Source organism: Punica granatum, chromosome 4 (genome assembly GCF_007655135.1).
Source record: "Punica granatum isolate Tunisia-2019 chromosome 4, ASM765513v2, whole genome shotgun sequence".
In the NCBI taxonomy this organism is placed as follows: Eukaryota; Viridiplantae; Streptophyta; class Magnoliopsida; order Myrtales; family Lythraceae; genus Punica; species Punica granatum.
The window spans coordinates 34,344,965-34,363,990 of record NC_045130.1 but is presented as its reverse complement, the minus strand read 5'-3'; the positions used below and the strand labels follow the sequence as shown (position 1 = coordinate 34,363,990).

The following is a 19,026-nucleotide window of genomic DNA, read 5'->3' as shown; positions in this document are numbered from 1 at the left end:
TTGCCATAATTCTATCATGGAAAAATTGGAAAGGGAATGTTATTCCAACATACACCATTCTGCGATTTTTAATGTATATAGATATTGATACTGTAAATAGTAATAATATATATATTTTTTAAAATTCAAAATACTCGTGTCTCATTTAAAGGATACAGCAGTGGAATTATCCTCTTTGGTATGGGAATGAATTTTTTTTTTTAGAGTCAAGTTCTTTTGTTAATTACCCTCGTCGTCCTCGATGCCACTAATAATAATAATAATAATAACTTGGACCAGTTTGTCGATATTAATGGGCCAAGCACAGGCCCAGTGGAAGCCCAACATGAAGGCCCGGTTGACTCTCATTGACCACTGGGAAAAATTTGGGGGGGAAAAAAAGAAAATTGGAATTTATCGAATAAATCAATATCCTCCACGTAATGACGTAATAAAATTGACCATCTTCTTCTTCTTCATCCTTCATTAATTGGATTCAGGTTAGGTTGATCACTCTCTTTCTCCTCCTCCCCCTTCCTCCGCCATTACAAATCCCCCCGAGATCCGCCCCTCCGATCCGACGGCCCTGCAAACCCTCCCCTCTGTCTCCGGTTCTCTGCTGTCTCACAGGGCGGGACGATGGGGGCAATCAAGCTGGCGGTCGCGGACGGGGTGATGACCTTCGGGTGGGTGTTCTGCGCCTCGACGCTCGGGGCGGCGACGACGGTCATCGCCTCCCTGCTCGGGCTCAACCAGGAAGTCCTGCCGTGGGCCTCCCTGGCCATCACCACGGCCCTCGTCTTCGTCCTCGTCACCGTCTTTGAGGTCATCGGTGGAGCGCTCGGCGGGGCGAGCTTCAACCCCACCGCCACGGCGTCGTTCTACGCGGCCGGCGTCGGTTCCGACGACCTCCTGTCCATGGCGCTGCGATTTCCAGCTCAGGTGAGTCGCCGGGGACCCAGAGTTTCGCTTTTGGATACTGAATCTGCGATTCGTTGTTGTTTCTGGAATATTCACTAAATCACCTGGGACGTTGGAAAGGTCAAAGATACTATATTTTCGACGGCTTTAAGGTTGCGCATTCTCTGCTCCGCTAATTACTCCCAAAAAATGGCAACTTTTCCGTACAAATTACTGTCATCATCGTACCTTTTTGCCTCAATTTTGTCGGTTGTTTCATGCTGTAGTAGTACGCAAAAGATAATCTACTTGTGCAATTTAAAATCTAGAGCAGCTTTTCGTCCCGGGAAGTTCGAAATCTCGAGTTCTGCTGCCTGAAATCTGATCTGAGAAGGGGAAAGTTTGGAATCTCAAGTTACTTCTGAATGAAATCTGATATGAGAAGGCAAAAGGAAAAGATTGTAAATCTATTCTGGAAATTGAATAGCTTGTTTCGATACCGATCAGTGCAAATGCAGCCCGACTTTTTATGGTAGTGGTGATTTTGAATTCTGAAGATGCATACTTTTTAGAGGAAGATGCATGTTTGGTAGCCTTCAGATCGCGATAAATTGCAGATTGACCCTCGTGAGGTTTTAGGAATAACTGTGTGATTCCTGCAATGTTACAATGATTCCGAAAAGCAATTTACTGTTTAGATATGGAATTCTGCCCGTTTTACAGGCGGTGGGTGCTGTCGCTGGTGCTCTGGCGATCATGGAGTTAATGCCCGCACAGCACAAGCACATGCTCGGAGGACCAACTCTGAAGGTGGACTTGCACACTGGAGCCATCGCTGAGGGCGTTCTGACTTTCATTATCACCTTTGCAGTACTTTTCATCATTCTCAGGGGACCCCAGAGCTCATTCTTGAAAACTTGGTTGCTCGCTGTTGCCACCGTAGCCTTGGTCGTTGCGGGGAGTCCTTACACCGGACCTTCCATGAACCCGGCCAATGTGAGTACATATGTTAAAGTATCATCACTGTATAGCGAAACATGGTCTCTAAATAAACTATGTCGATTTTGGTCGGCTAGTGTCTACATGTACACGATGAATGTTGTGAAAAGGTATACTGTCAAATGAAACTTCAAGTATAATCACGAATGATGTAGTTTGTGACTGTTTCTCTTCCATAATATGTCCAAAATAAGTAGATACAAGATCCCTGCTGGACATGTATAGGATTTTGGGTAAATCTATCGAATTAGTGGTCGCCTTGGAACAATAATAGGATATCATGTCAGGTTGAAGTTGGAGTTATCCTCATGTCCGATTTTGCGTCTGCTTCTGTTCCATTAATCATTCCCTGGCTTAGGTTTAATGGTCTTGGCTTTTCCGGTGTAGCCATCACAGTCTCCAAGATTTACTTTAATGTTTATTGTCTGTCTATTATATTTGATCTGATTAGAAGTTAACCTTTACCTGCTAAAACGACAATGAAACATTTGCCCTCATTCGGATCTTTAGGATACGTCTGGTATTATGTTCCTGATTGTTTCCTTATCCCTTGCTAATGTTCATCTCATTTCTATCTTTCGATAAACACCTGATGTGTAGTTTTACTACGAGTTCTGATATTTTTTATGACAATGACTCATCTACAGGCTTTCGGTTGGGCATACGTGAACAATTGGCACAACACATGGGAGCAGTTCTACGTCTACTGGATCTGCCCTTTTGTCGGATCTATATTGGCCGCATGGGTCTTCCGAGTCCTCTTCCCCCCACCCTCAAAGCAAAAGAAGGCCTAAGCGAAGAAATAGCGATAGGTTTCCTGCTCCCATTAATCATCGTCAAATGCTCTAATCAAGTGTTTCATCTCCCTACAGTTTTTCCTCTTTCCCCTCTTCTTTCCGGTGATTGTATTGGGGTTAATTCAAGAATTGGACAACCAGAATTGCTCTGCCAAATAAATGAAATGTACATTTTGTTCATCGGGTGACTGATTCTTCGTGCTGCAGATCTTTGAAGTATCACTCACGTTCGAAGTAATGGAACTCGTGGGCTTGTGGGTCTTACATGAGCGATCGATTTCTCGTTTGATTAATGTTGCAGCGCGTTATGTCTAAATCCGGGGTGAATTAAGGCTTTCTGTGACTTAAAGCTTTGTGTTTACAGCTTAAGGCACATCCAACTTTTTCTTGGTTGACGAACAAACTAAACAGATCTTTCGTTGGAAGTAGGCAACTTTAATTGAACTTTACATTGGTAACTCCGGAGCCTCTTTTTTTTTTTTTTTTTCCTTCTTTTGCCCTTTTCACTTCTCAGCATCGTCACAGTCAGATAAACGTTATATGATAATATTTATATAAAATGTATATAAATATTATATGACACATACTGATATTACATCAAACGAAATATTTTTACTTAATAACAAGGGTTAATTGCACCGATAGTTTAAAAGATTTCATAAATATTTCAAGTTGGTCAAAAATATTTTTTTTTGTAACTTATTGGTACATCAAGTTTTAAAATCGTTTCGATATAGTACATTTCGTCATTTTTGTTTGACGCTGTTCCTACTCTAAATTTTTAAAATTGCAAAATGACTCAAATTTTCATAATTTTTCTAAATATATCCTACATTCTCCCTCTCTTCCTTCTCGACTTTCTCTCTCTTCTGCAAGTTCCGGTGAGTTCCCGTCCAACGGCACTCGAGATTCACCCCTTCCGATCCGACGGCCCTGCAAACCCTCCCCTCTGTCCCTGGTTCTCCGTTGTCTCACAGGGCGGAATGATGGGGGCAATCAAGCTGGCGGTCGCGGACGGGGCGATGACCTTCGAGTGGGTGTTCTGCGCCTCGACGCTCAGGACGACGACGACGGTCATCGCTTCCCTACTCCAATTCAACCAGGATGTCTTGCCGTGGGCCTCCCTAGCCATCACCACTACCCTCGTCTTCATCCTTGTCACCGTCTTCGAGGTTATCGGTAGAGCGCTCAGCGGGGCAAGCTTCAACCCCGCCGCCACAGCATCGGTCTACGGGGATCTCTGGGGGCCACTGGACGGGAACTCGTGGGGTCGAACAGAGGGGAGGGGGAGGAGGAACAGTAGAGGGGCAGGAGGAAGACGATGAATAGTGATGGGGAGAGAGGGGTTGGGGCAAAATTGAAAAAGTTCAAAAAATCTGGATCGTTTTGCAATTTTAAAAAGTTTGGAGTAGAAACGGCGTCAAACAAAGATGGCGGAATGTAGTATATTGAAACGGTTTTAAAACTTAATGTACTAATAAGTCATCAAAAAAAATATTTTGGACCAACTTAAAACATTTATAAAATCTTTTGAACTACCGGTGCAATTAATCCTAATAGCAATCATTGAATATTAGAATTATAAATTTATTATAGATTTCATCTAACAATAAGAAATTATCAACGACCTATGAATTTATGATGTTTAACAGTGAAATTAGTATCTACCAAGGGAAAAAAAAAAGAACTGTGAAATTAGCAGCTGTAAGGAGAAACTTCACCAATTAAGCTAATTAATGCATGCCAACTCACAGAAAGGGGAATTGGGGGTTATTTTGAGTAAGTTTCACAATTCTGGAGTTATGGTTCGTGCATGATTCCCTTACTTCTCGACCAATTAAGGTGCGTGTTCGGCACGACAACAAGCTCGCGGGCTTTTCCAATCCCATAACCTATCTACAGCAAAAATTGAGGAATATGCTTTTATTTTAATCATTTTGTTTTTGGAGCGCCATTTTGATATCCGAAAGTTAATAGGCCTTTTACAAATTCAGTCGAGGTAGGTCAATTCATTAAGGGTAAATTCTCTTAGCGTATATTTCTTCATTCATAAGACTTGAACCTAATATCTTATTTAAGAAGAATAAGTGTCGAACGAATTGAACCAGCTCATATTTTCTTACAAAATTTAGTATATATTACAGGGTTAATAATAAAAAAAATCTCAAACTTTTCATATTTTAACGATTTTAACACTAACTTTTTTTTAGCCAATTAAATCACAAATTATTGATTTGATAACAATGTTAGTATATCATCAATTTCTCTGTTAATTTTAATCGGAATTGTTGACTCATACATGATAATGCCCGTGACATACTGTGATTGATCGAATGAATTTCACATTTAAAAAAATAAAAAATATTCTAAAAAAATTTTAAAAAAAAAGAGAAAAGGCCGTACGACCGCAAGGAGGAGGAAGGGAGGTGGCAAGTGATGGAGGCCTCGACGTCAGCCCTTAGAGAAGAAATTAACAATGTGCTAATATTTTAAATCGATAATTTATAATTTAATTGATTAAAAAAAGTGCATGTTAAAATCGCTAAAACTCGAAAAGTTTCAGATTTTTATCGTTATTAACCCTATGTTATATTAATAAATAAATTATAAATTGAATAAAAAAATAAAATTGAATAAGCATGAAAGGGAAAGTTTTTTTTTAAATAAATATCATCGTCATCTCCTCATAGTTCATGGATCCGCTTATTAGCAGTTTGCCGCAGGACGCATTGCCAGTTTTGTCCAAGTCCTCCCCACCCTCCTCTCTCTTTCTCTCCACAAGGAAGGAGAGAGAAGCCATTAGCAGAGATTTCCGGTACACTTCCTCTCTCCTTCTCTCCCGCCATTGCAGCATTCTTCCTCTCTCTCTCTCTCTCTCTGTCCTTCCATCACTTTCCCGTGCGTCGATTCCACCCCGTTTCGCCGGAGTTATCCCCTCAGGATCGGCCAGATCGGAGGAATCAGCTGCCTGAGGTTTGCAGGTTTGGAGACGCATAGCACCGCACACTTCACATACACTGCAGTTTGCGCGACGAGGGGGGAGAGCTGGAGCCGATTCAGGAAGTGCAGTCCTTGAAGGCTCCCGCCACCGCCGCCGGGAACGGCCAGATCCGGTACAGATCGCCGTCCTCCACCGAGCTCCTGGAGAGCGCCACCTCCTCTGGTAACCCCAACTCCCCGCCCCGCCTCGGCTCCTCGGATCTCCTCCACCAGCAGCACGAGCTCGACAAGATGCTGAAACGACCCGGCAGGATGCACGAGGACAAGATCCAGAAGTACCGCGGCGTCATACTCGTGATCTCCGTACCGCTCCTGCTCATTGGTTTTGTTCTCCTCCTGTTGCCGTCCCGCTCCCCCTCCGAGTCCATTCAGGAGTACGCCATCTCCAGCAGGAAAGCTTCTCCTAATGGGGGAGGGAAGACTTTTGCGGTGGTCTTCGATGCCGGTAGCTCTGGGAGCCGAGTCCATGTGTACTGCTTCGATCAATACATGGATCTTATACCAATTGGCAAGGAGCTCGAGCTCTTTGTTCAGGTAAATCTCCATCTTTTTACAGTAATGCTGGACTGTTCGATTCAGTACGGAGTTGGGCACTGCTTTCCGCTACACGAGCACTAATTGATATGCACTGATTACTACATTGCAATTGCCACTGCTGCTGAGATGATGTAAAACTGGAAGAGGCCTCAAAATTTATCATTTATATGTTGGGAGCGTGAATTTGGTATTGAGTTGTATACCTTCCTTGCTTTGGTGTTGCAGCTCAAGCCGGGATTGAGTGCGTATGCCAATAACCCCCAGGAGGCAGCGAATTCTTTGCAGTCTCTGCTGGACAAAGCAGAAAGTGTTGTTCCTCGAGATTTGCGGAGCAGGACGCCCGTTAGAGTTGGGGTCAGTAATCTGTGTGAACAGCCCGTTTGATTCATATCCTTTGCTTTTGGTTACTTAATTTTGATGGTGATTTTGTTGCATGCAGGCCACTGCTGGCTTGAGAGCGTTGGGGGTTGAAGCATCCGATAGAATTCTAGAAGCGGTATTCATCGATCCTTTCTTTTCAAGTGAACCGCTTATCAAATGAGGATGTCTTGTGGCTTATATTATCTTCTCTTGGTTGGTTAGTTGTTCATTTGAATTGCCCATGTTCAGGTCAGGGAGCTGCTGAAAGGTAGAAGCAGACTTAAATCTGAGCCTGAAGGGGTTACTGTCCTGGATGGCACTCAAGAAGGCGCTTATCAGTGGGTATGTTCTGATTTCTTCACAATTGTGTTTGTTGACGGGCTTTGCTTGAACTTTATATTGGTAATATATATTAAATAGTCTTTGTACGGAATCTGTGAAACTGAAAGTGGAAGTGAAACTGAAAGTGGAAGTGAAACTGAAAGTGGAAATGTAACTGAAGCAGGCAGTGAAGCAACTAATGTTATACGATTTTATTATTTATACGCAGGCTTCTGTAGTATCTCTGAGTTGACCATGCCACCTCGCATGATTCTTTGATCTTCATGTAGTTTTTTGAACATGTTTTTTTTGGATGAATTGCAGTTTTTCGAACATAACTGATGACACTATCTTATCACTTCTTTTTCAGGTCACGATAAATTTTCTATTGGGAAACCTTGGAAAGAAATACTCAAATACAGTTGGAGTAGTTGATCTTGGAGGTGGTTCTGTTCAAATGGCATATGCTATCTCAGAAGAGGATGCTGCAAAAGCTCCAAGGCTCTCTGATGGAGAGGATACTTATGTCAAGGACATGTATCTGAAAGGAAGAAATTATCACCTTTATGTTCACAGGTTTTTTTTTTTTTCTTTCTTCATTTCTCTGGCAGTCAGGCTCCTTGATCTTTATATGATAATCCTTGTACTCGTGAAATCTCATGGAGCCTCCTCATCAGTCTGTAGTCTATATTATTGTTGTCCTGTAGCAAGAGATTGCTTTTCCTTAGACATTTCATTTGAATGTATATTCTAATGGAAATGTATGTGGGATGGTTTATTGTGCAGTTATTTGCGTTATGGGTTGCTAGCAGCTCGAGCAGAGATTTTGAAGGCTTCTGGCTCTGTTAATCCTTGCATCCTTGTTGGTTACGAGGGTATGTGACCAGCTCATTAAATCAGTCCTACTTGGGCAAGAAATTTTCATGTCCCTGTTTTATGATGTCGTAAGCTGTTATTTTGAGCCACACCAGCATGATTCAGCGAGAAATTGGTTTATAATCATATATTATATTATCTTGTTCTTCCTGTGCTTGTGTTTTAGGGTCTTACAAATATGGAGGTGTTAATTATCCAGTATCAGCTTCTCCATCAGGCTCAAGCATGAATGGGTGCAGGAGAGTAGCTTTGAAGGCTCTCAAAGTCAATGAGACAACATGCACTCACATGAAATGTACATTCGGTGGGATTTGGAATGGTGGAGGGGGAGATGGACAAAAGAATCTGTTTGTTGCATCATTTTTCTTTGATAGGGCCGCGGAGGTACTGACGCTATTTTATGTTGCAAGTAAAAGATCTTGCCAAATTTAAACAATTCTCTTATATCTGACTTTTGTGCTTTAATACATCAGGCTGGTTTTGTTAATCCCAACCAACCAGTCGCCACAGTTCGTCCAGCGGAGTTTGAGGAGGCAGCTAAACGTGCTTGTCAAACTAAACTTGAGGATGCTAAGTCCGTTTATCCACATGTGGAGGAGGACAACCGCCCATATTTGTGTATGGATCTTGTGTACCAATACACATTGCTGGTCGATGGATTTGGTAAGTTGTCTTCATTTATTTGGTAACCTCCCACAATCATAATGCTGAGCCCTCTAATATAATCTCTTCGTGAGTGTATCTTAGAAAAGGGGTCAGGGTCCCTCACGTTCTGGAGAGCTGAAAGTTTTCTAGTTTCCATGCCCTGTAGAAAAAAAGGAAATAAGGGGAAAATAAAATTTTGTGAATTTGCCTTATTTACAAGGGATTTTAGATAATCCGACTTACTGGGGGCATGGAGGGCGATTCTAGATTATTATTTTTTTTCATATTTTTCTTGCACTGGAGAAAGAGAAATGGGAATTGGGAAAGTTTACTTCTTGTAAGTACTGATTTCTTGGTATCACGGGGCTCTTTCCGCAGGCATCGATCCTTGGCAAAAGATTACACTAGTGAAGAAGGTTAAGTACCGGAACGCTTTTGTGGAAGCAGCGTGGCCACTGGGCAGCGCCATCGAGGCCATCTCTGCGCTATGAATACTGCAGATTGTTTGAGTAGCTTCATTTAACCAATCATTGGACAATGCAGGAGTCCTGTGGCTAGTTTTCAGTCCTTCGAGTGAAGGTTCTGATTGGCTCATGATGATTGCCAACTGAGAAGCCGAGAACAGGTTATATCGAGATTTATATTTTTGACATATAATCAGGAATAATGAGGGATACCGATTAGTTTCATTTGTTTGCTATACTGTAATTATATTGCGGTTTACACTACGCTCGTGGATTTGATCTCTTTTTTTTTTTTTTCCCCCCTTCCTTTCGGCTTCATTGTAGTTTGATTCTTTCAGTTTTTGCCGCGATAAGATCGACTCAGATGAAAATGCACTTAAATATATATATATATATATATATATATATATTTTTTTTTTCCTGCCATGATCGGCAAAAAATGTGGCATCCGTTAGATTCACATTATTTTCTCATCCTGCACTTAATTTTAAACATCAACGAGCCTAATGTCATACGCATACCTTGACAAATCAAAATCTAGAAAGCTTTACATTCATCTAAAATGAAGAGGGAGGTGAATATTTTCCCTTTATAGGCTGCATGCATTATCTGTCTACCGCGTGTAACGTACCGAGAATTTGACAGGAGTCTGAAGTTGAATCTACTATGATGATGTGGTGCGTGTGAGGTTTAACAACATATGGATACAATCCTCGAATTGAGGAGAGACTGTAGTCTATGAAATACCATGTAATTTTGCTGACAAATACAATTAAAAGGTGCTATAAGATAGGTATTTCTCACGGTAAGCTTTAGTACAAAATTGGTCGAATCCTGCCTTGGAATTTGCAGGAGAATATCGAACGGCTAGTCGCCTCTTGCCCGAAGTTGTCCATGAGAGAGCTCATCGTTCGATCGGGAAGGAAAGAAAAGGTGTATTATTGGAGAAGGAATGGCGAGCGCATCTTCAGAGAAGGAATTCCTTATGCAGATAGGTTCGCTCAATCAGGTACAATTACCATCAAATGAACGCTTCTATAAGTTTCCTCGGAGAGGGTTATTAGCACTGTTTTTTTTTTTTTAAAGTTAAATGTTGGGCAGCGATTCTCCCGCTATACAATATCTGAACTTTCGTGTTTAACCGCGAATATATCATATAAATTGAATAATCAGCGCAAGTACTGACTTCATCAGCGTAGTACCACCAAAAGTCTTGTATAGTTTAGTGTCCATCAAGTCCAAACTAATGAGCACACACAACTGACAATTATTGTTAACAAATGCACTAAAGGGAATTTGTCCTTTGAATTACCAAATCACATGTGGTAAGTTTGTTAACCACTAGGTGGTATCAACACTGCTGTTTGGCTATTTGATTGGGGCTTCTTTACCTCGAGTTTGCATTGCTTGATTTTTCCACTATTTTTCTCGCCATCACTTTGTACATCAAAAATAAAAGGTATATATAGTATTAAATTGTGTTTTTATATTTTCTACATTGATTATGATTTATATGAAGATGATGTATTCAAGGACAAGATCCTAGTTCGTAGACACATGAATCATTTTTTACCACGTATATAATAGAGTCATGAGTAGTTTTGGTCCCTAAAAGATCCCGTAGCCATGGGTTTGGTCCCTCAAAAAAATTTTCCATTGTTTTCGTCCCTCAATCACCATTCAATTTGATGTTTTAGTCATGCCGTCATCTTGCGTGTGCCAATCGTGACGAAAATCTCACGTGGCGGATGAGCTGGATGTAATTCTGTTAACCACCCCCCAAACTGTGAGTTGAATTGAGGCGGCAGTTCCACCGTTCCCAGGCAACTTTCAGGCCATGCCCTGCAATCCTCTTTTGGACGACTCTATCAGCATCACCACCCACTTCTCCGTGCCGCGTGCTACTCCTCCTTCCTCATGCCACCCATCAGACACCACCATATCCAGCTCCAACTCCCTTGCAACACGAATTCCCGATCATCTCGATCCCTCTTCTTCCTCTGCAAGTGGCCCTTCTTTCGTCCTTGCGACGGCCATTGTGATGCTTCAGAGCTTCTCCTAGCTTCTGCGGCAGCCAACTCCATGATCTCTCTCTCTCTCTCTCTCTCTCTCTCTCGCGTTGGCTCTCTCCATCTCTCCCTCTTTGAACACTTGCAGACACGCCATCACCAGCTCACTGTCATCACAGCCACCTTGCTTTTCTTTTGGCTGGTTCACCAATTCACGGACATGATCATCTCAGACTCCCTCGCTCCTTCCAGCCGGCCACCTTTCCCAGCTAGAAATCTCACAATTTGATTTCGGTTTGTTGAAATTGAGGGGAGAAGATCTGTTAATCGTACATTGAAGAGGTGGAACTTTCAATTGTGGCAGCAGTATACTCGATCGAAACAATTTGGGGGTGAGGGGAAGGATGGTCGAGCTCCCCACTGTCTGTCTATTATTGCTCGAACCAGAAAAAGAGAACGAGAGAGAGAGAGAGAGAGAGAGAGAGAGATGATGCATAGATCTGAAGAAGAAGATGGTGTCGAGTGATTGAAGAGGAGGTTGAGGAAGATGTCGAGGATTCAGGGTATGAGCGTGAGCTTCGGTTGCAGGGTGGCTGTAAAGTATGGGTGCCCAGTAGAGACCTCTTGCAGAAGGAGGAGTCGAGAAGAAAAAAAATAGAAAAGAAAGGTAGGAAGTGGAGCAAAGCTAGTTGTAGGAAGGAAGCATAGAAAACAGGTTGCAAGCTGCATAAGATCCAAGAAGTTAAGCTGAGCATAAGAAAGAAAAGAAAGAAGCAAAGCTAGTCAACTCGGGGAGGAAAGCTGGTCAACTCGGTCTCAATTAAAAAATTCACATTTTTAAAGGCGTTACATTCAGCTCATCCACCACGTGAGATTTTCATCACGGTTGGTATGCGCAAGATGACGACATTACTAAAACATCAAACGGAATGGTGATTGAGGGACGAAAACAATAAAAAAAATTTTTGAGGGACCAAACTCACGGCTATGGAATCTTTCAGGACCAAAACCACTCCCAACTCTATATAATACTATGTACAATTGCACCGGTAGGTACCAACTGGTGCCCTCCATTGCCGTTGGATCATCCATCCCCTTCACAACCCGTGACTGCAGACCAGTCTCTTCTCACTCGGGCATTTGCACAAACAGCTGCTGTTCGTGTCCGCTTCTTCGTTTCACAAACTTGGCGGGAGCTTTATTCAGTCAGCTGGGAGAGGAGGAGAAGAAGAAGAAGAATGCGAGGCATCATGAGCATCAGAAGGTTCGACAAGGCGGCGGACTTCCCCATGATCCTCCGCAACGCCTTCTCCCGTCTAGCAGGTGTTCATTTCTGTCCATCTCCACATGCTCTCGACTCACCGTCCCCTGTAATGGCCTCCGCTTCGAGCCCCTTCTGTAGTGAAGCAGCCTCCACTGCGTCTCTTCCCTCTTTCGGGTCCTCTGCTGCTGCCTCTGATCACCCTTCTTGTTCTTCGCTGTCGCGCTTGTCTTCCGCGTTTCCGAGTGATCACTCAGATGAGCCGGGACTCGCTGCCTCCGCGGGCATCCGTGTTGATGATCTCGATTGCAGCGAAGAAGAAGCAGAAGAAGACGACGATGAAGTTGGCCTTTTGCCGGAGAGTTTGCTGGAGAAGGCTCCTGAGCTTCACGTGAAAACGATCGTGGACATACTCCGGGACCCGGGTCACGGCCTTCCGGAAAAGAAAGCAGCTCTCGAGCATTGCATTATTGCCGCGACTTCAGCTCTGGTCGTGGAGGTTCTCTCTCGGGTCCGAAACGACTGGGAAGCGGCCTTCACGTTCTTCCTCTGGGCAGGGAAGCAGCCCGGGTACACCCATTGCCTCCGGGAATTCCACTCTATGATCTCCATCCTCGCGAAGATGCGGAAGTTCGACACTGCCTGGGCCCTGATCGATGAGATGAGGGGGCGTGGCGACCGACCGTCTATGGTAACTCCTCATACCCTCCTGATCATGATTAGAAAGTACTGCGCCGTTCATGATGTGGGTCGGGCTGTGAATGCCTTCTACTTGCACAAGAAGTATGGGCTTGAAGCTGGGATTGATGAGTTTCAAGGTCTGCTGTCCGCCCTTTGTCGGTATAAGAATGTGCAGGATGCCGAGCACTTGATGTTCTGCAATAGGACTGTGTTCCCACTCAACACGAAGAGCTTTAACATAATACTGAATGGCTGGTGTAATGTGATTATTAGACCCCGGGATGGAGAGAGGATTTGGAGAGAGATGGGCAAGAGAGGAGTGGCTCACGATGTGGTCTCTTATGCAAGTCTGATGTCGTGCTATTCGAAAACGAATAGCCTAAACATGGTGCTCAAGCTTTTCAACCGTATGAAGCAGCAGGGAATCTCACCTGACAGGAAGGTTTACAATGCCGTCATTCATGCGCTTGTGAAGGCCAAGCACGTCAATGAAGCCGTGAATCTGTTGAAGACCATGGAAGAGAAAGGCATTGTGCCTAATATTGTCACGTATAATTCATTAATTAAGCCTCTTTGCAAGGCCAGGAGACTCGACGAGGCTAGAAAGGTCTTTGATGAGATGCTGCAGAGGAGTCTTCGCCCAACAGCTCGCACTTTTAATGCCTTCCTGCGTATCTTAAAGACTGGAAAAGAGATATTTGAGCTCTTGGAGAAGATGAAGGATATGGGGTGCCCACCATGTTATGATACCTACATCATGCTGATCAGAAAATTCTGTCGATGGCGTCAACTTGATGATGTCTTCAGATTATGGAGTGAGATGAGCGAAAATGGACTATTTCCTGATCGTAGTTCTTACATTGTGCTAATACATGGGCTCTTCTTGAATGGGAAGTTGGAGGAAGCACACAAATATTACGAGGAGATGAAATCCAAACAGTTTCTCCCAGAGCCGAAAACAGATGAAATGCTTCAGGCATGGATTTCTGGGAGAGAAGTAGCAGAGTGGGGGACAATGGAAAATCAGTCGGATTGTAATCAGTTAAATAAAACTGTTACCAAAAAGTTTGATGAGGAAAGAGATTTCCTTCGGCAACCTGAAACCAGAAGAGTGGTGAGAAAGCAAGGATATTCGTTTTGGGAGAAGTAACTTATTGGGGAATGATATTTCAGCTGGAACATTGTTAGTGTTTCATCCATGATCACGACAGTAGATCACCAACGACCTTCAACATGTAGTTGATCTGAGCAAGCTAAAATTAGGATCCTGTATTCGTAAGATGCTTTATACTTGTATAGTATATCGAATCTCTAAGGTTCCAGCTTTTTGTTCATGATTTGTTCCTTTCATAATTTCATTCAGATAAAAAAATGACCATGTTAATGTATACATGACTCTGGCAGCTTTGAATCTTGTACGAGTGCTACTCTGGCAACTTTTATCAATGTTTGTGCTTCACTTATGTTTTTATTTCTTGTTTTTTATGTTATCTCTTGATTCTTTTCTTGGGATAAGTCTGTTATCTCTCGATTTACTTTCACTTCTTGAGGGGACATGGCAGTAGTGACTCTTAAGTTCCCCAGTTGCTTGATAGTAAAATCGTGGACCTGATTAGCTAAATTGGAGAGATTGTGAGATGTCACCTAAAAATATGATTGATTTAGATTTTATGTTAATGGTTGCAATTGTGGCGGCAGTGGTGGTAATTGCTACTCTCTTAAGAGCCAACTTGGACAATATTTCAAGTGCTTATGTACTAAGAAGTGTAGTTGTGCAGCTTTCCAAGCTAGACTTCTGTATATCTGCATATTTATGACGTCTTCAGAGGAAAAAGTTTGGTAGAATGTCTCATATATTGGATAAGTCTATACTACTGAAATGGGGATGTATGTATTGTTTTGTTTATCCCCATGTAGTGTAATCTTTTCCTTTAATCTGCACTGACATGTATTTTGTTTCTTAATATGCTATGAAAGGAAGAGCAATCTCAATAATGCAGCCTCTTATCATTTTAAAATCCAAAGGTACTCTCCTTGTGTCCAGATCCATTATCTTCTAAGTCATTTATCATTGTACTGTCACATTTCATATGAAACTTAAGGCCAAGTTTTGGTAGTAAGGAATGGGGAGTAATAACGTATGAAGTGTTGACTGTTGCAGAGGCTATACCATTTTTCCAACACCGAATACAGACATGATGCTAAGGCCTATTTGCTAAACCTATAATTCCTATGATAATTCTGTGGATCTAAGCACTGTAGACATACAGATGATGTACATTTATAACTGCTTCACCTCATGGGAGAAAACTTCTTATCGTGGTCTGTGGCTGAATATTTAACAATTGGCATGAGTTTTACTAATTGCTTATCCAGCTCTGATAGCAATCTGCTCTTTGTTACCTTTCAGCTTAATAAGATCGCAGAATGCTTTTTCTGAGGTGATTCTCCTTCTGTTTCCTTGCGAATGTTCATCGAAACCAAGTTTTGTATTGAGTAGTTAAGTAACGGAACCATGTTAGCATCTGAGCCGTATTAGTTTGAAGCCTTTATTGGACTCCATGCAACCTATAACGAAGTCTTCTTTTGTGCTTTGGTTGGCTCTGCTTTCCAGCTGGGGATCCTTTCCCATTCCACGGGCAGGCGCATTTATCATCAACCGTAAGGTTCTCTCTCTGATGCTCCTGATTTAAGTTATATTTTGCTACCAGCTTGCAGCTAGCAATTGCTTTGCAGATTACCTTCCTCACTAAATATCATTAGGTCATCTCGATTACGTTCATTTTCGCAACTTGTTGAGCTGCTTCCTTCAGGCACTGTTGGATAGATTTGCCCTTTCTACTGACTCAAATCTATTTTTTATATTATGTCGGCACCATTACTCTCTGAAACTGAATGATATTTGATACATCTGACGGTTTCTTCCTCATTTATAAGAGTTTTATTCCTCCAAATGCATCGTTCGGATTGGAAACTGTTTTTACTTGAATCAAAGATGAAAGGCCTCTCTCATGCATCATATAAAAGGAATTCCTGATCCAAATGGAGGGATCTGGATGAGTAAAATATTGCCCCTCGAAGCTATTCCCTCCAGATCCCTCAATCCAAATAAGTCATAAAGAGTACCCCCCCCCCGGCAGAAATTTCTACCCTGCACGTGGCACGCATAATCGCTCAGGTATGTCATCGAGTCACTGGGCACATCTTTCTCCCGCTTGCATCCTCTTGTTTATATATGTAGTGGATTGATTTCTCAGCGTGATTCTTGGAGAAAAGGAGGGATTTTTCTTGTTTTTCTGGCATTAGAATGAATTTCAAGTGAACAGTGTATGTGCCTCCGTTTCTTACAATACTGTTGTCCGAGACATGTGGAATTTAACTTTAATCTGCACAAGTGAGCCATGTATCTACCCACATCAGTTAACACGATAAGGCGAACTAAGTTCGATTCACCATAACCTTATAATTCCACTATGATTTGTCGAAGAACTTTTTGGGTTCCCTCGTGTCTGCTTTTCCATGATGTTCCTGTCCTATCTTGATATTCTTCTTCCTTCTCAGTCATGCGCGATTCCTGTTCTCGTTGAGATTGCTTCGGGTTAGGCCCAAATCATTATCTTCAGAGGCTCCAGATGGGAAAAACTGGTGCATTGCCATTTGACATTGGATAACTACTAGCCTGTCGATTAGGTGACCCACACGTGGAAAACTACCAAATATCACCATCTAAGACTTTTTTGAGATGTTGAATATTGCAGAAAATAAAAACAAAACAAACAATCAAATTGAATGCCTGCATTACATTTTGCTTTTGACCAGTCTCATGTGCAGTGATATGCACGTAATTCCTCCCCCATGCATGCTTAGTCAGTTCCAAACTTAACAAACCCGTCCTCTGATTCTCATTGGTCCAGGTTGCAAGTGGACGCCAGCCGCATGCCCGTGCCTATCCGAGAACAAAAGCGGGCCTCCGCACAGCACAAGAACCTTTGGGGTACAGCGACCCGACGCACCTCGGTTTCTAACCATTTGGCATGAAAGATGAGACAAAAGTATGTTATAAGAGATAAAAGGTGTATGTTCATTTTCATTTTCTGCTTTGCCTTGAGGCCATCATCAATTCCCCCCACGATGAATGGAAAGAAAGTCAAACGCTCCCACAACTAAGTGGAGATAGCATTCTTTTGACCAATTAATCCCATCTTCTTTTTTTTTTTTTTTTTAATTATATATTCCTTCAAGTATTATCTTATTCTTGTTTCCGTGGGTGGTGGTTGAGATTATCCTTAACATTATTATTGACAGTTTTCTTCTTGCCCCTGATCAGGATGCAGACAAAACACGATGGTCTTAATGTAGAAGTTTATCATGGGAGAAATATAATATTGTCATGCAAATATGGCATGTGCGAGAATTGAAAGACAAGCGGAACAAGCTACCTAGCGCATGGCGAAACGGGACATGGTCGAAGCCGTAAATCGGAAAACATTAAAGTAACAAGCCGGGGAAAGTCATAGGTATGTTGGTTTGCATCACACGTGACATAATCTCCTGGTCTTTAATTATTATATATCTTTTGCGCCCTCTTACTCCATTGCATTCGTTCGTTCATTCATGCATTTCCATTCATTTTAAAGTGAAGATAACGTAAAGGCCTTCAAGACCAAACAAAAGCATCTCTTCAGGGAATAAGGGATAATAATAATCACACAAGTCCAAGGCCTTGTGGATAATCATAACTTTTGAAGTAGTTTTCAGCTCTTTAGCCGTAGATGCTTCAGTACCCATCTTTCTACAATGGTCATTTGTCTTCTTTCTTTCTCCATATATGCTTTCTGTCCGAGTGAATTGCCGGGACTGCCCCGCGATTCTTCGATAATTGCAGACGCGGGTCGAGTCGAGTCGAGTCGAGTCCAGGATATGTTAGGACTCATGCAGATAATTAATATATTGATCTTTTCAAGGTGATCAATAGTACTGATCAAGCAACCGTTGCTCGTGAAGTGTATATATTTCCTAAGTCCTGTTGTGATTGTCAAGCAGTTGGGAGCTGTCCCTTTTTGCATTCAAAGCCTGTGACTTCACCTCTTCTCCAAGCACTACTAGACATCCCTCATTTGGCTTATTAGACGAACTTCATTAATTTCGTCAAATCATGATATTAAAATCTTGCGAGCATGCCGTGCGTGTTCTGTCAGCTGAGAGAGAAAGAAGTATATACTAATTCTATATGCCCCATAATAGGATTGTTAGACTGTAAGGCTAATAGAAAGATATCTCCAGCAAACGAGAAGATCATTCACGAGATGTCTTCAGTCAACTTAATCTTTATTAAAGATAAATGAAGTGTTTTCTGTAAGCCTCGAATCTCTGCACTGTAAGTAAAGTTTACCCATAAGAACTTAGTTTATTGTCGAGTCGCATCCTCGTGATTTCTTACGAAATGGTTTTAATTACTTTCTCAACTTCGAAAGCAATTTGGTGCCCATCTGATCTGGTCCACAAAAACAGCTGTTTGGTGCTGCAAATTTTGAAGTTTTTAGCTATTAAACTAATAATTTAGCATTGCAGGAAGAAAGTATGTTGAGGGAATTTCAGCATGTACTTTTCCTGTATATCTCCAATCAGTAGGCAAAAACACCCCTTATCAAGGCAATAAGCTAGAAGTTGAAATATGAGTGGGGCTTGAATTTAATGAGCATCGTGCAAGGTTAGTTGGCTCCTTAATTGCTTGAAGTGCCCGGCCGTGATAATGGGCCGCTGCAAGCTTTGGGATTTAGTCGTCGCGTCCGGCCCCTCCTCATAGAAAATTAAGGAAAATCTATATTTAGTGGGATCAGACGATCACCCGATCAGCACAAAATTGTGATGATGATCATATGAATCAGTTGCTTGGTCATACATGGGATCTTAGATAATGACACGATTGGATTTGGAGTGGAGTGGTCTTGGTTTTGGTTTTGGGGAGTTTTGGCTAAAGGTTTCTCTTAAAGAAAAATATCTGTAGATTCTATTATTGACCAATTCAGATTCCTATTCTCCATGAAAGGAAAAATTAGGGTGACAAAATAAAAATATTTTTTAAAAAAAGGAATTGCACGTACGTGGTTGGATTTGTTTGCCCCATCCACGTAGTGTTAAAAAGAACCTATTCAATGCATTCATGGATTGACCGTAGCTGGGGATGTCCCTGTCTA

General features: G+C 42.1%; 3 protein-coding genes and 1 long non-coding RNA gene across 5 annotated transcripts; all 4 read left to right on the top strand.

Moving 5' to 3' along the window:
* Positions 1-460: 460 nt before the first annotated feature.
* LOC116205944 (aquaporin SIP1-1-like) lies at positions 461-2,860 on the top strand. The gene is made up of 3 exons (XM_031538645.1): positions 461-921; positions 1,603-1,875; positions 2,526-2,860. The coding sequence occupies exons 1-3, from the start codon at positions 619-621 to the stop codon at positions 2,670-2,672; spliced, it is 723 nt and encodes a 240-aa protein (XP_031394505.1). The 5' UTR covers positions 461-618; the 3' UTR covers positions 2,673-2,860.
* Positions 2,861-5,366: 2,506 nt separating this feature from the next.
* Positions 5,367-9,231, top strand: LOC116205738 (apyrase 2-like). Its single transcript, XM_031538391.1, has 10 exons — positions 5,367-5,490; positions 5,616-6,209; positions 6,438-6,566; positions 6,652-6,708; positions 6,822-6,914; positions 7,264-7,469; positions 7,680-7,768; positions 7,936-8,153; positions 8,243-8,432; positions 8,793-9,231. Exons 2-10 carry the CDS (start codon positions 5,907-5,909, stop codon positions 8,903-8,905), a joined length of 1,398 nt encoding a protein of 465 aa, XP_031394251.1. The 5' UTR covers positions 5,367-5,490; positions 5,616-5,906; the 3' UTR covers positions 8,906-9,231.
* Positions 9,232-9,359: 128 nt separating this feature from the next.
* Positions 9,360-14,300, top strand: LOC116205737 (pentatricopeptide repeat-containing protein At5g15010, mitochondrial). Of its 2 annotated transcripts, none has more exons than XM_031538390.1 (2): positions 9,360-9,887; positions 12,040-14,300. In XM_031538390.1, the coding sequence occupies exons 1-2, from the start codon at positions 9,773-9,775 to the stop codon at positions 13,977-13,979; spliced, it is 2,055 nt and encodes a 684-aa protein (XP_031394250.1). In that variant the 5' UTR covers positions 9,360-9,772; the 3' UTR covers positions 13,980-14,300. The 2 variants fall into 2 exon arrangements, with proteins under 2 accessions (XP_031394250.1, XP_031394249.1); XM_031538389.1 differs by having other exon boundaries at positions 11,941-14,300.
* A 602-nt stretch (positions 14,301-14,902) lies between these two features.
* On the top strand, positions 14,903-18,105 carry LOC116205741. Its single transcript, XR_004156563.1, has 3 exons — positions 14,903-16,007; positions 16,744-16,881; positions 17,157-18,105. It is a non-coding gene; the product is annotated as an uncharacterized LOC116205741 (long non-coding RNA).
* Positions 18,106-19,026: the final 921 nt, after the last annotated feature.

What these genes read in the sequence shown, in the direction of transcription:
- LOC116205944 (XM_031538645.1), top strand. Translation starts at nt 619, where the DNA reads ATGGGGGCAATCAAGCTGGCGGTCGCGGACGGGGTGATGACCTTCGGG. An exon ending in CGCTGCGATTTCCAGCTCAG is followed by an intron (nt 922 to 1,602) that starts GTGAGTCGCCGG and finishes CCCGTTTTACAG; the next exon opens with GCGGTGGGTGCTGTCGCTGG. An exon ending in CTTCCATGAACCCGGCCAAT is followed by an intron (nt 1,876 to 2,525) that starts GTGAGTACATAT and finishes ACTCATCTACAG; the next exon opens with GCTTTCGGTTGGGCATACGT.
- LOC116205738 (XM_031538391.1), top strand. Translation starts at nt 5,907, where the DNA reads ATGCTGAAACGACCCGGCAGGATGCACGAGGACAAGATCCAGAAGTAC. An exon ending in AAGAAGGCGCTTATCAGTGG is followed by an intron (nt 6,915 to 7,263) that starts GTATGTTCTGAT and finishes CTTCTTTTTCAG; the next exon opens with GTCACGATAAATTTTCTATT. An exon ending in CATCCTTGTTGGTTACGAGG is followed by an intron (nt 7,769 to 7,935) that starts GTATGTGACCAG and finishes CTTGTGTTTTAG; the next exon opens with GGTCTTACAAATATGGAGGT.
- LOC116205737 (XM_031538389.1), top strand. Translation starts at nt 9,773, where the DNA reads ATGAGAGAGCTCATCGTTCGATCGGGAAGGAAAGAAAAGGTGTATTAT. An exon ending in AGATAGGTTCGCTCAATCAG is followed by an intron (nt 9,888 to 11,940) that starts GTACAATTACCA and finishes TTGCACCGGTAG; the next exon opens with GTACCAACTGGTGCCCTCCA.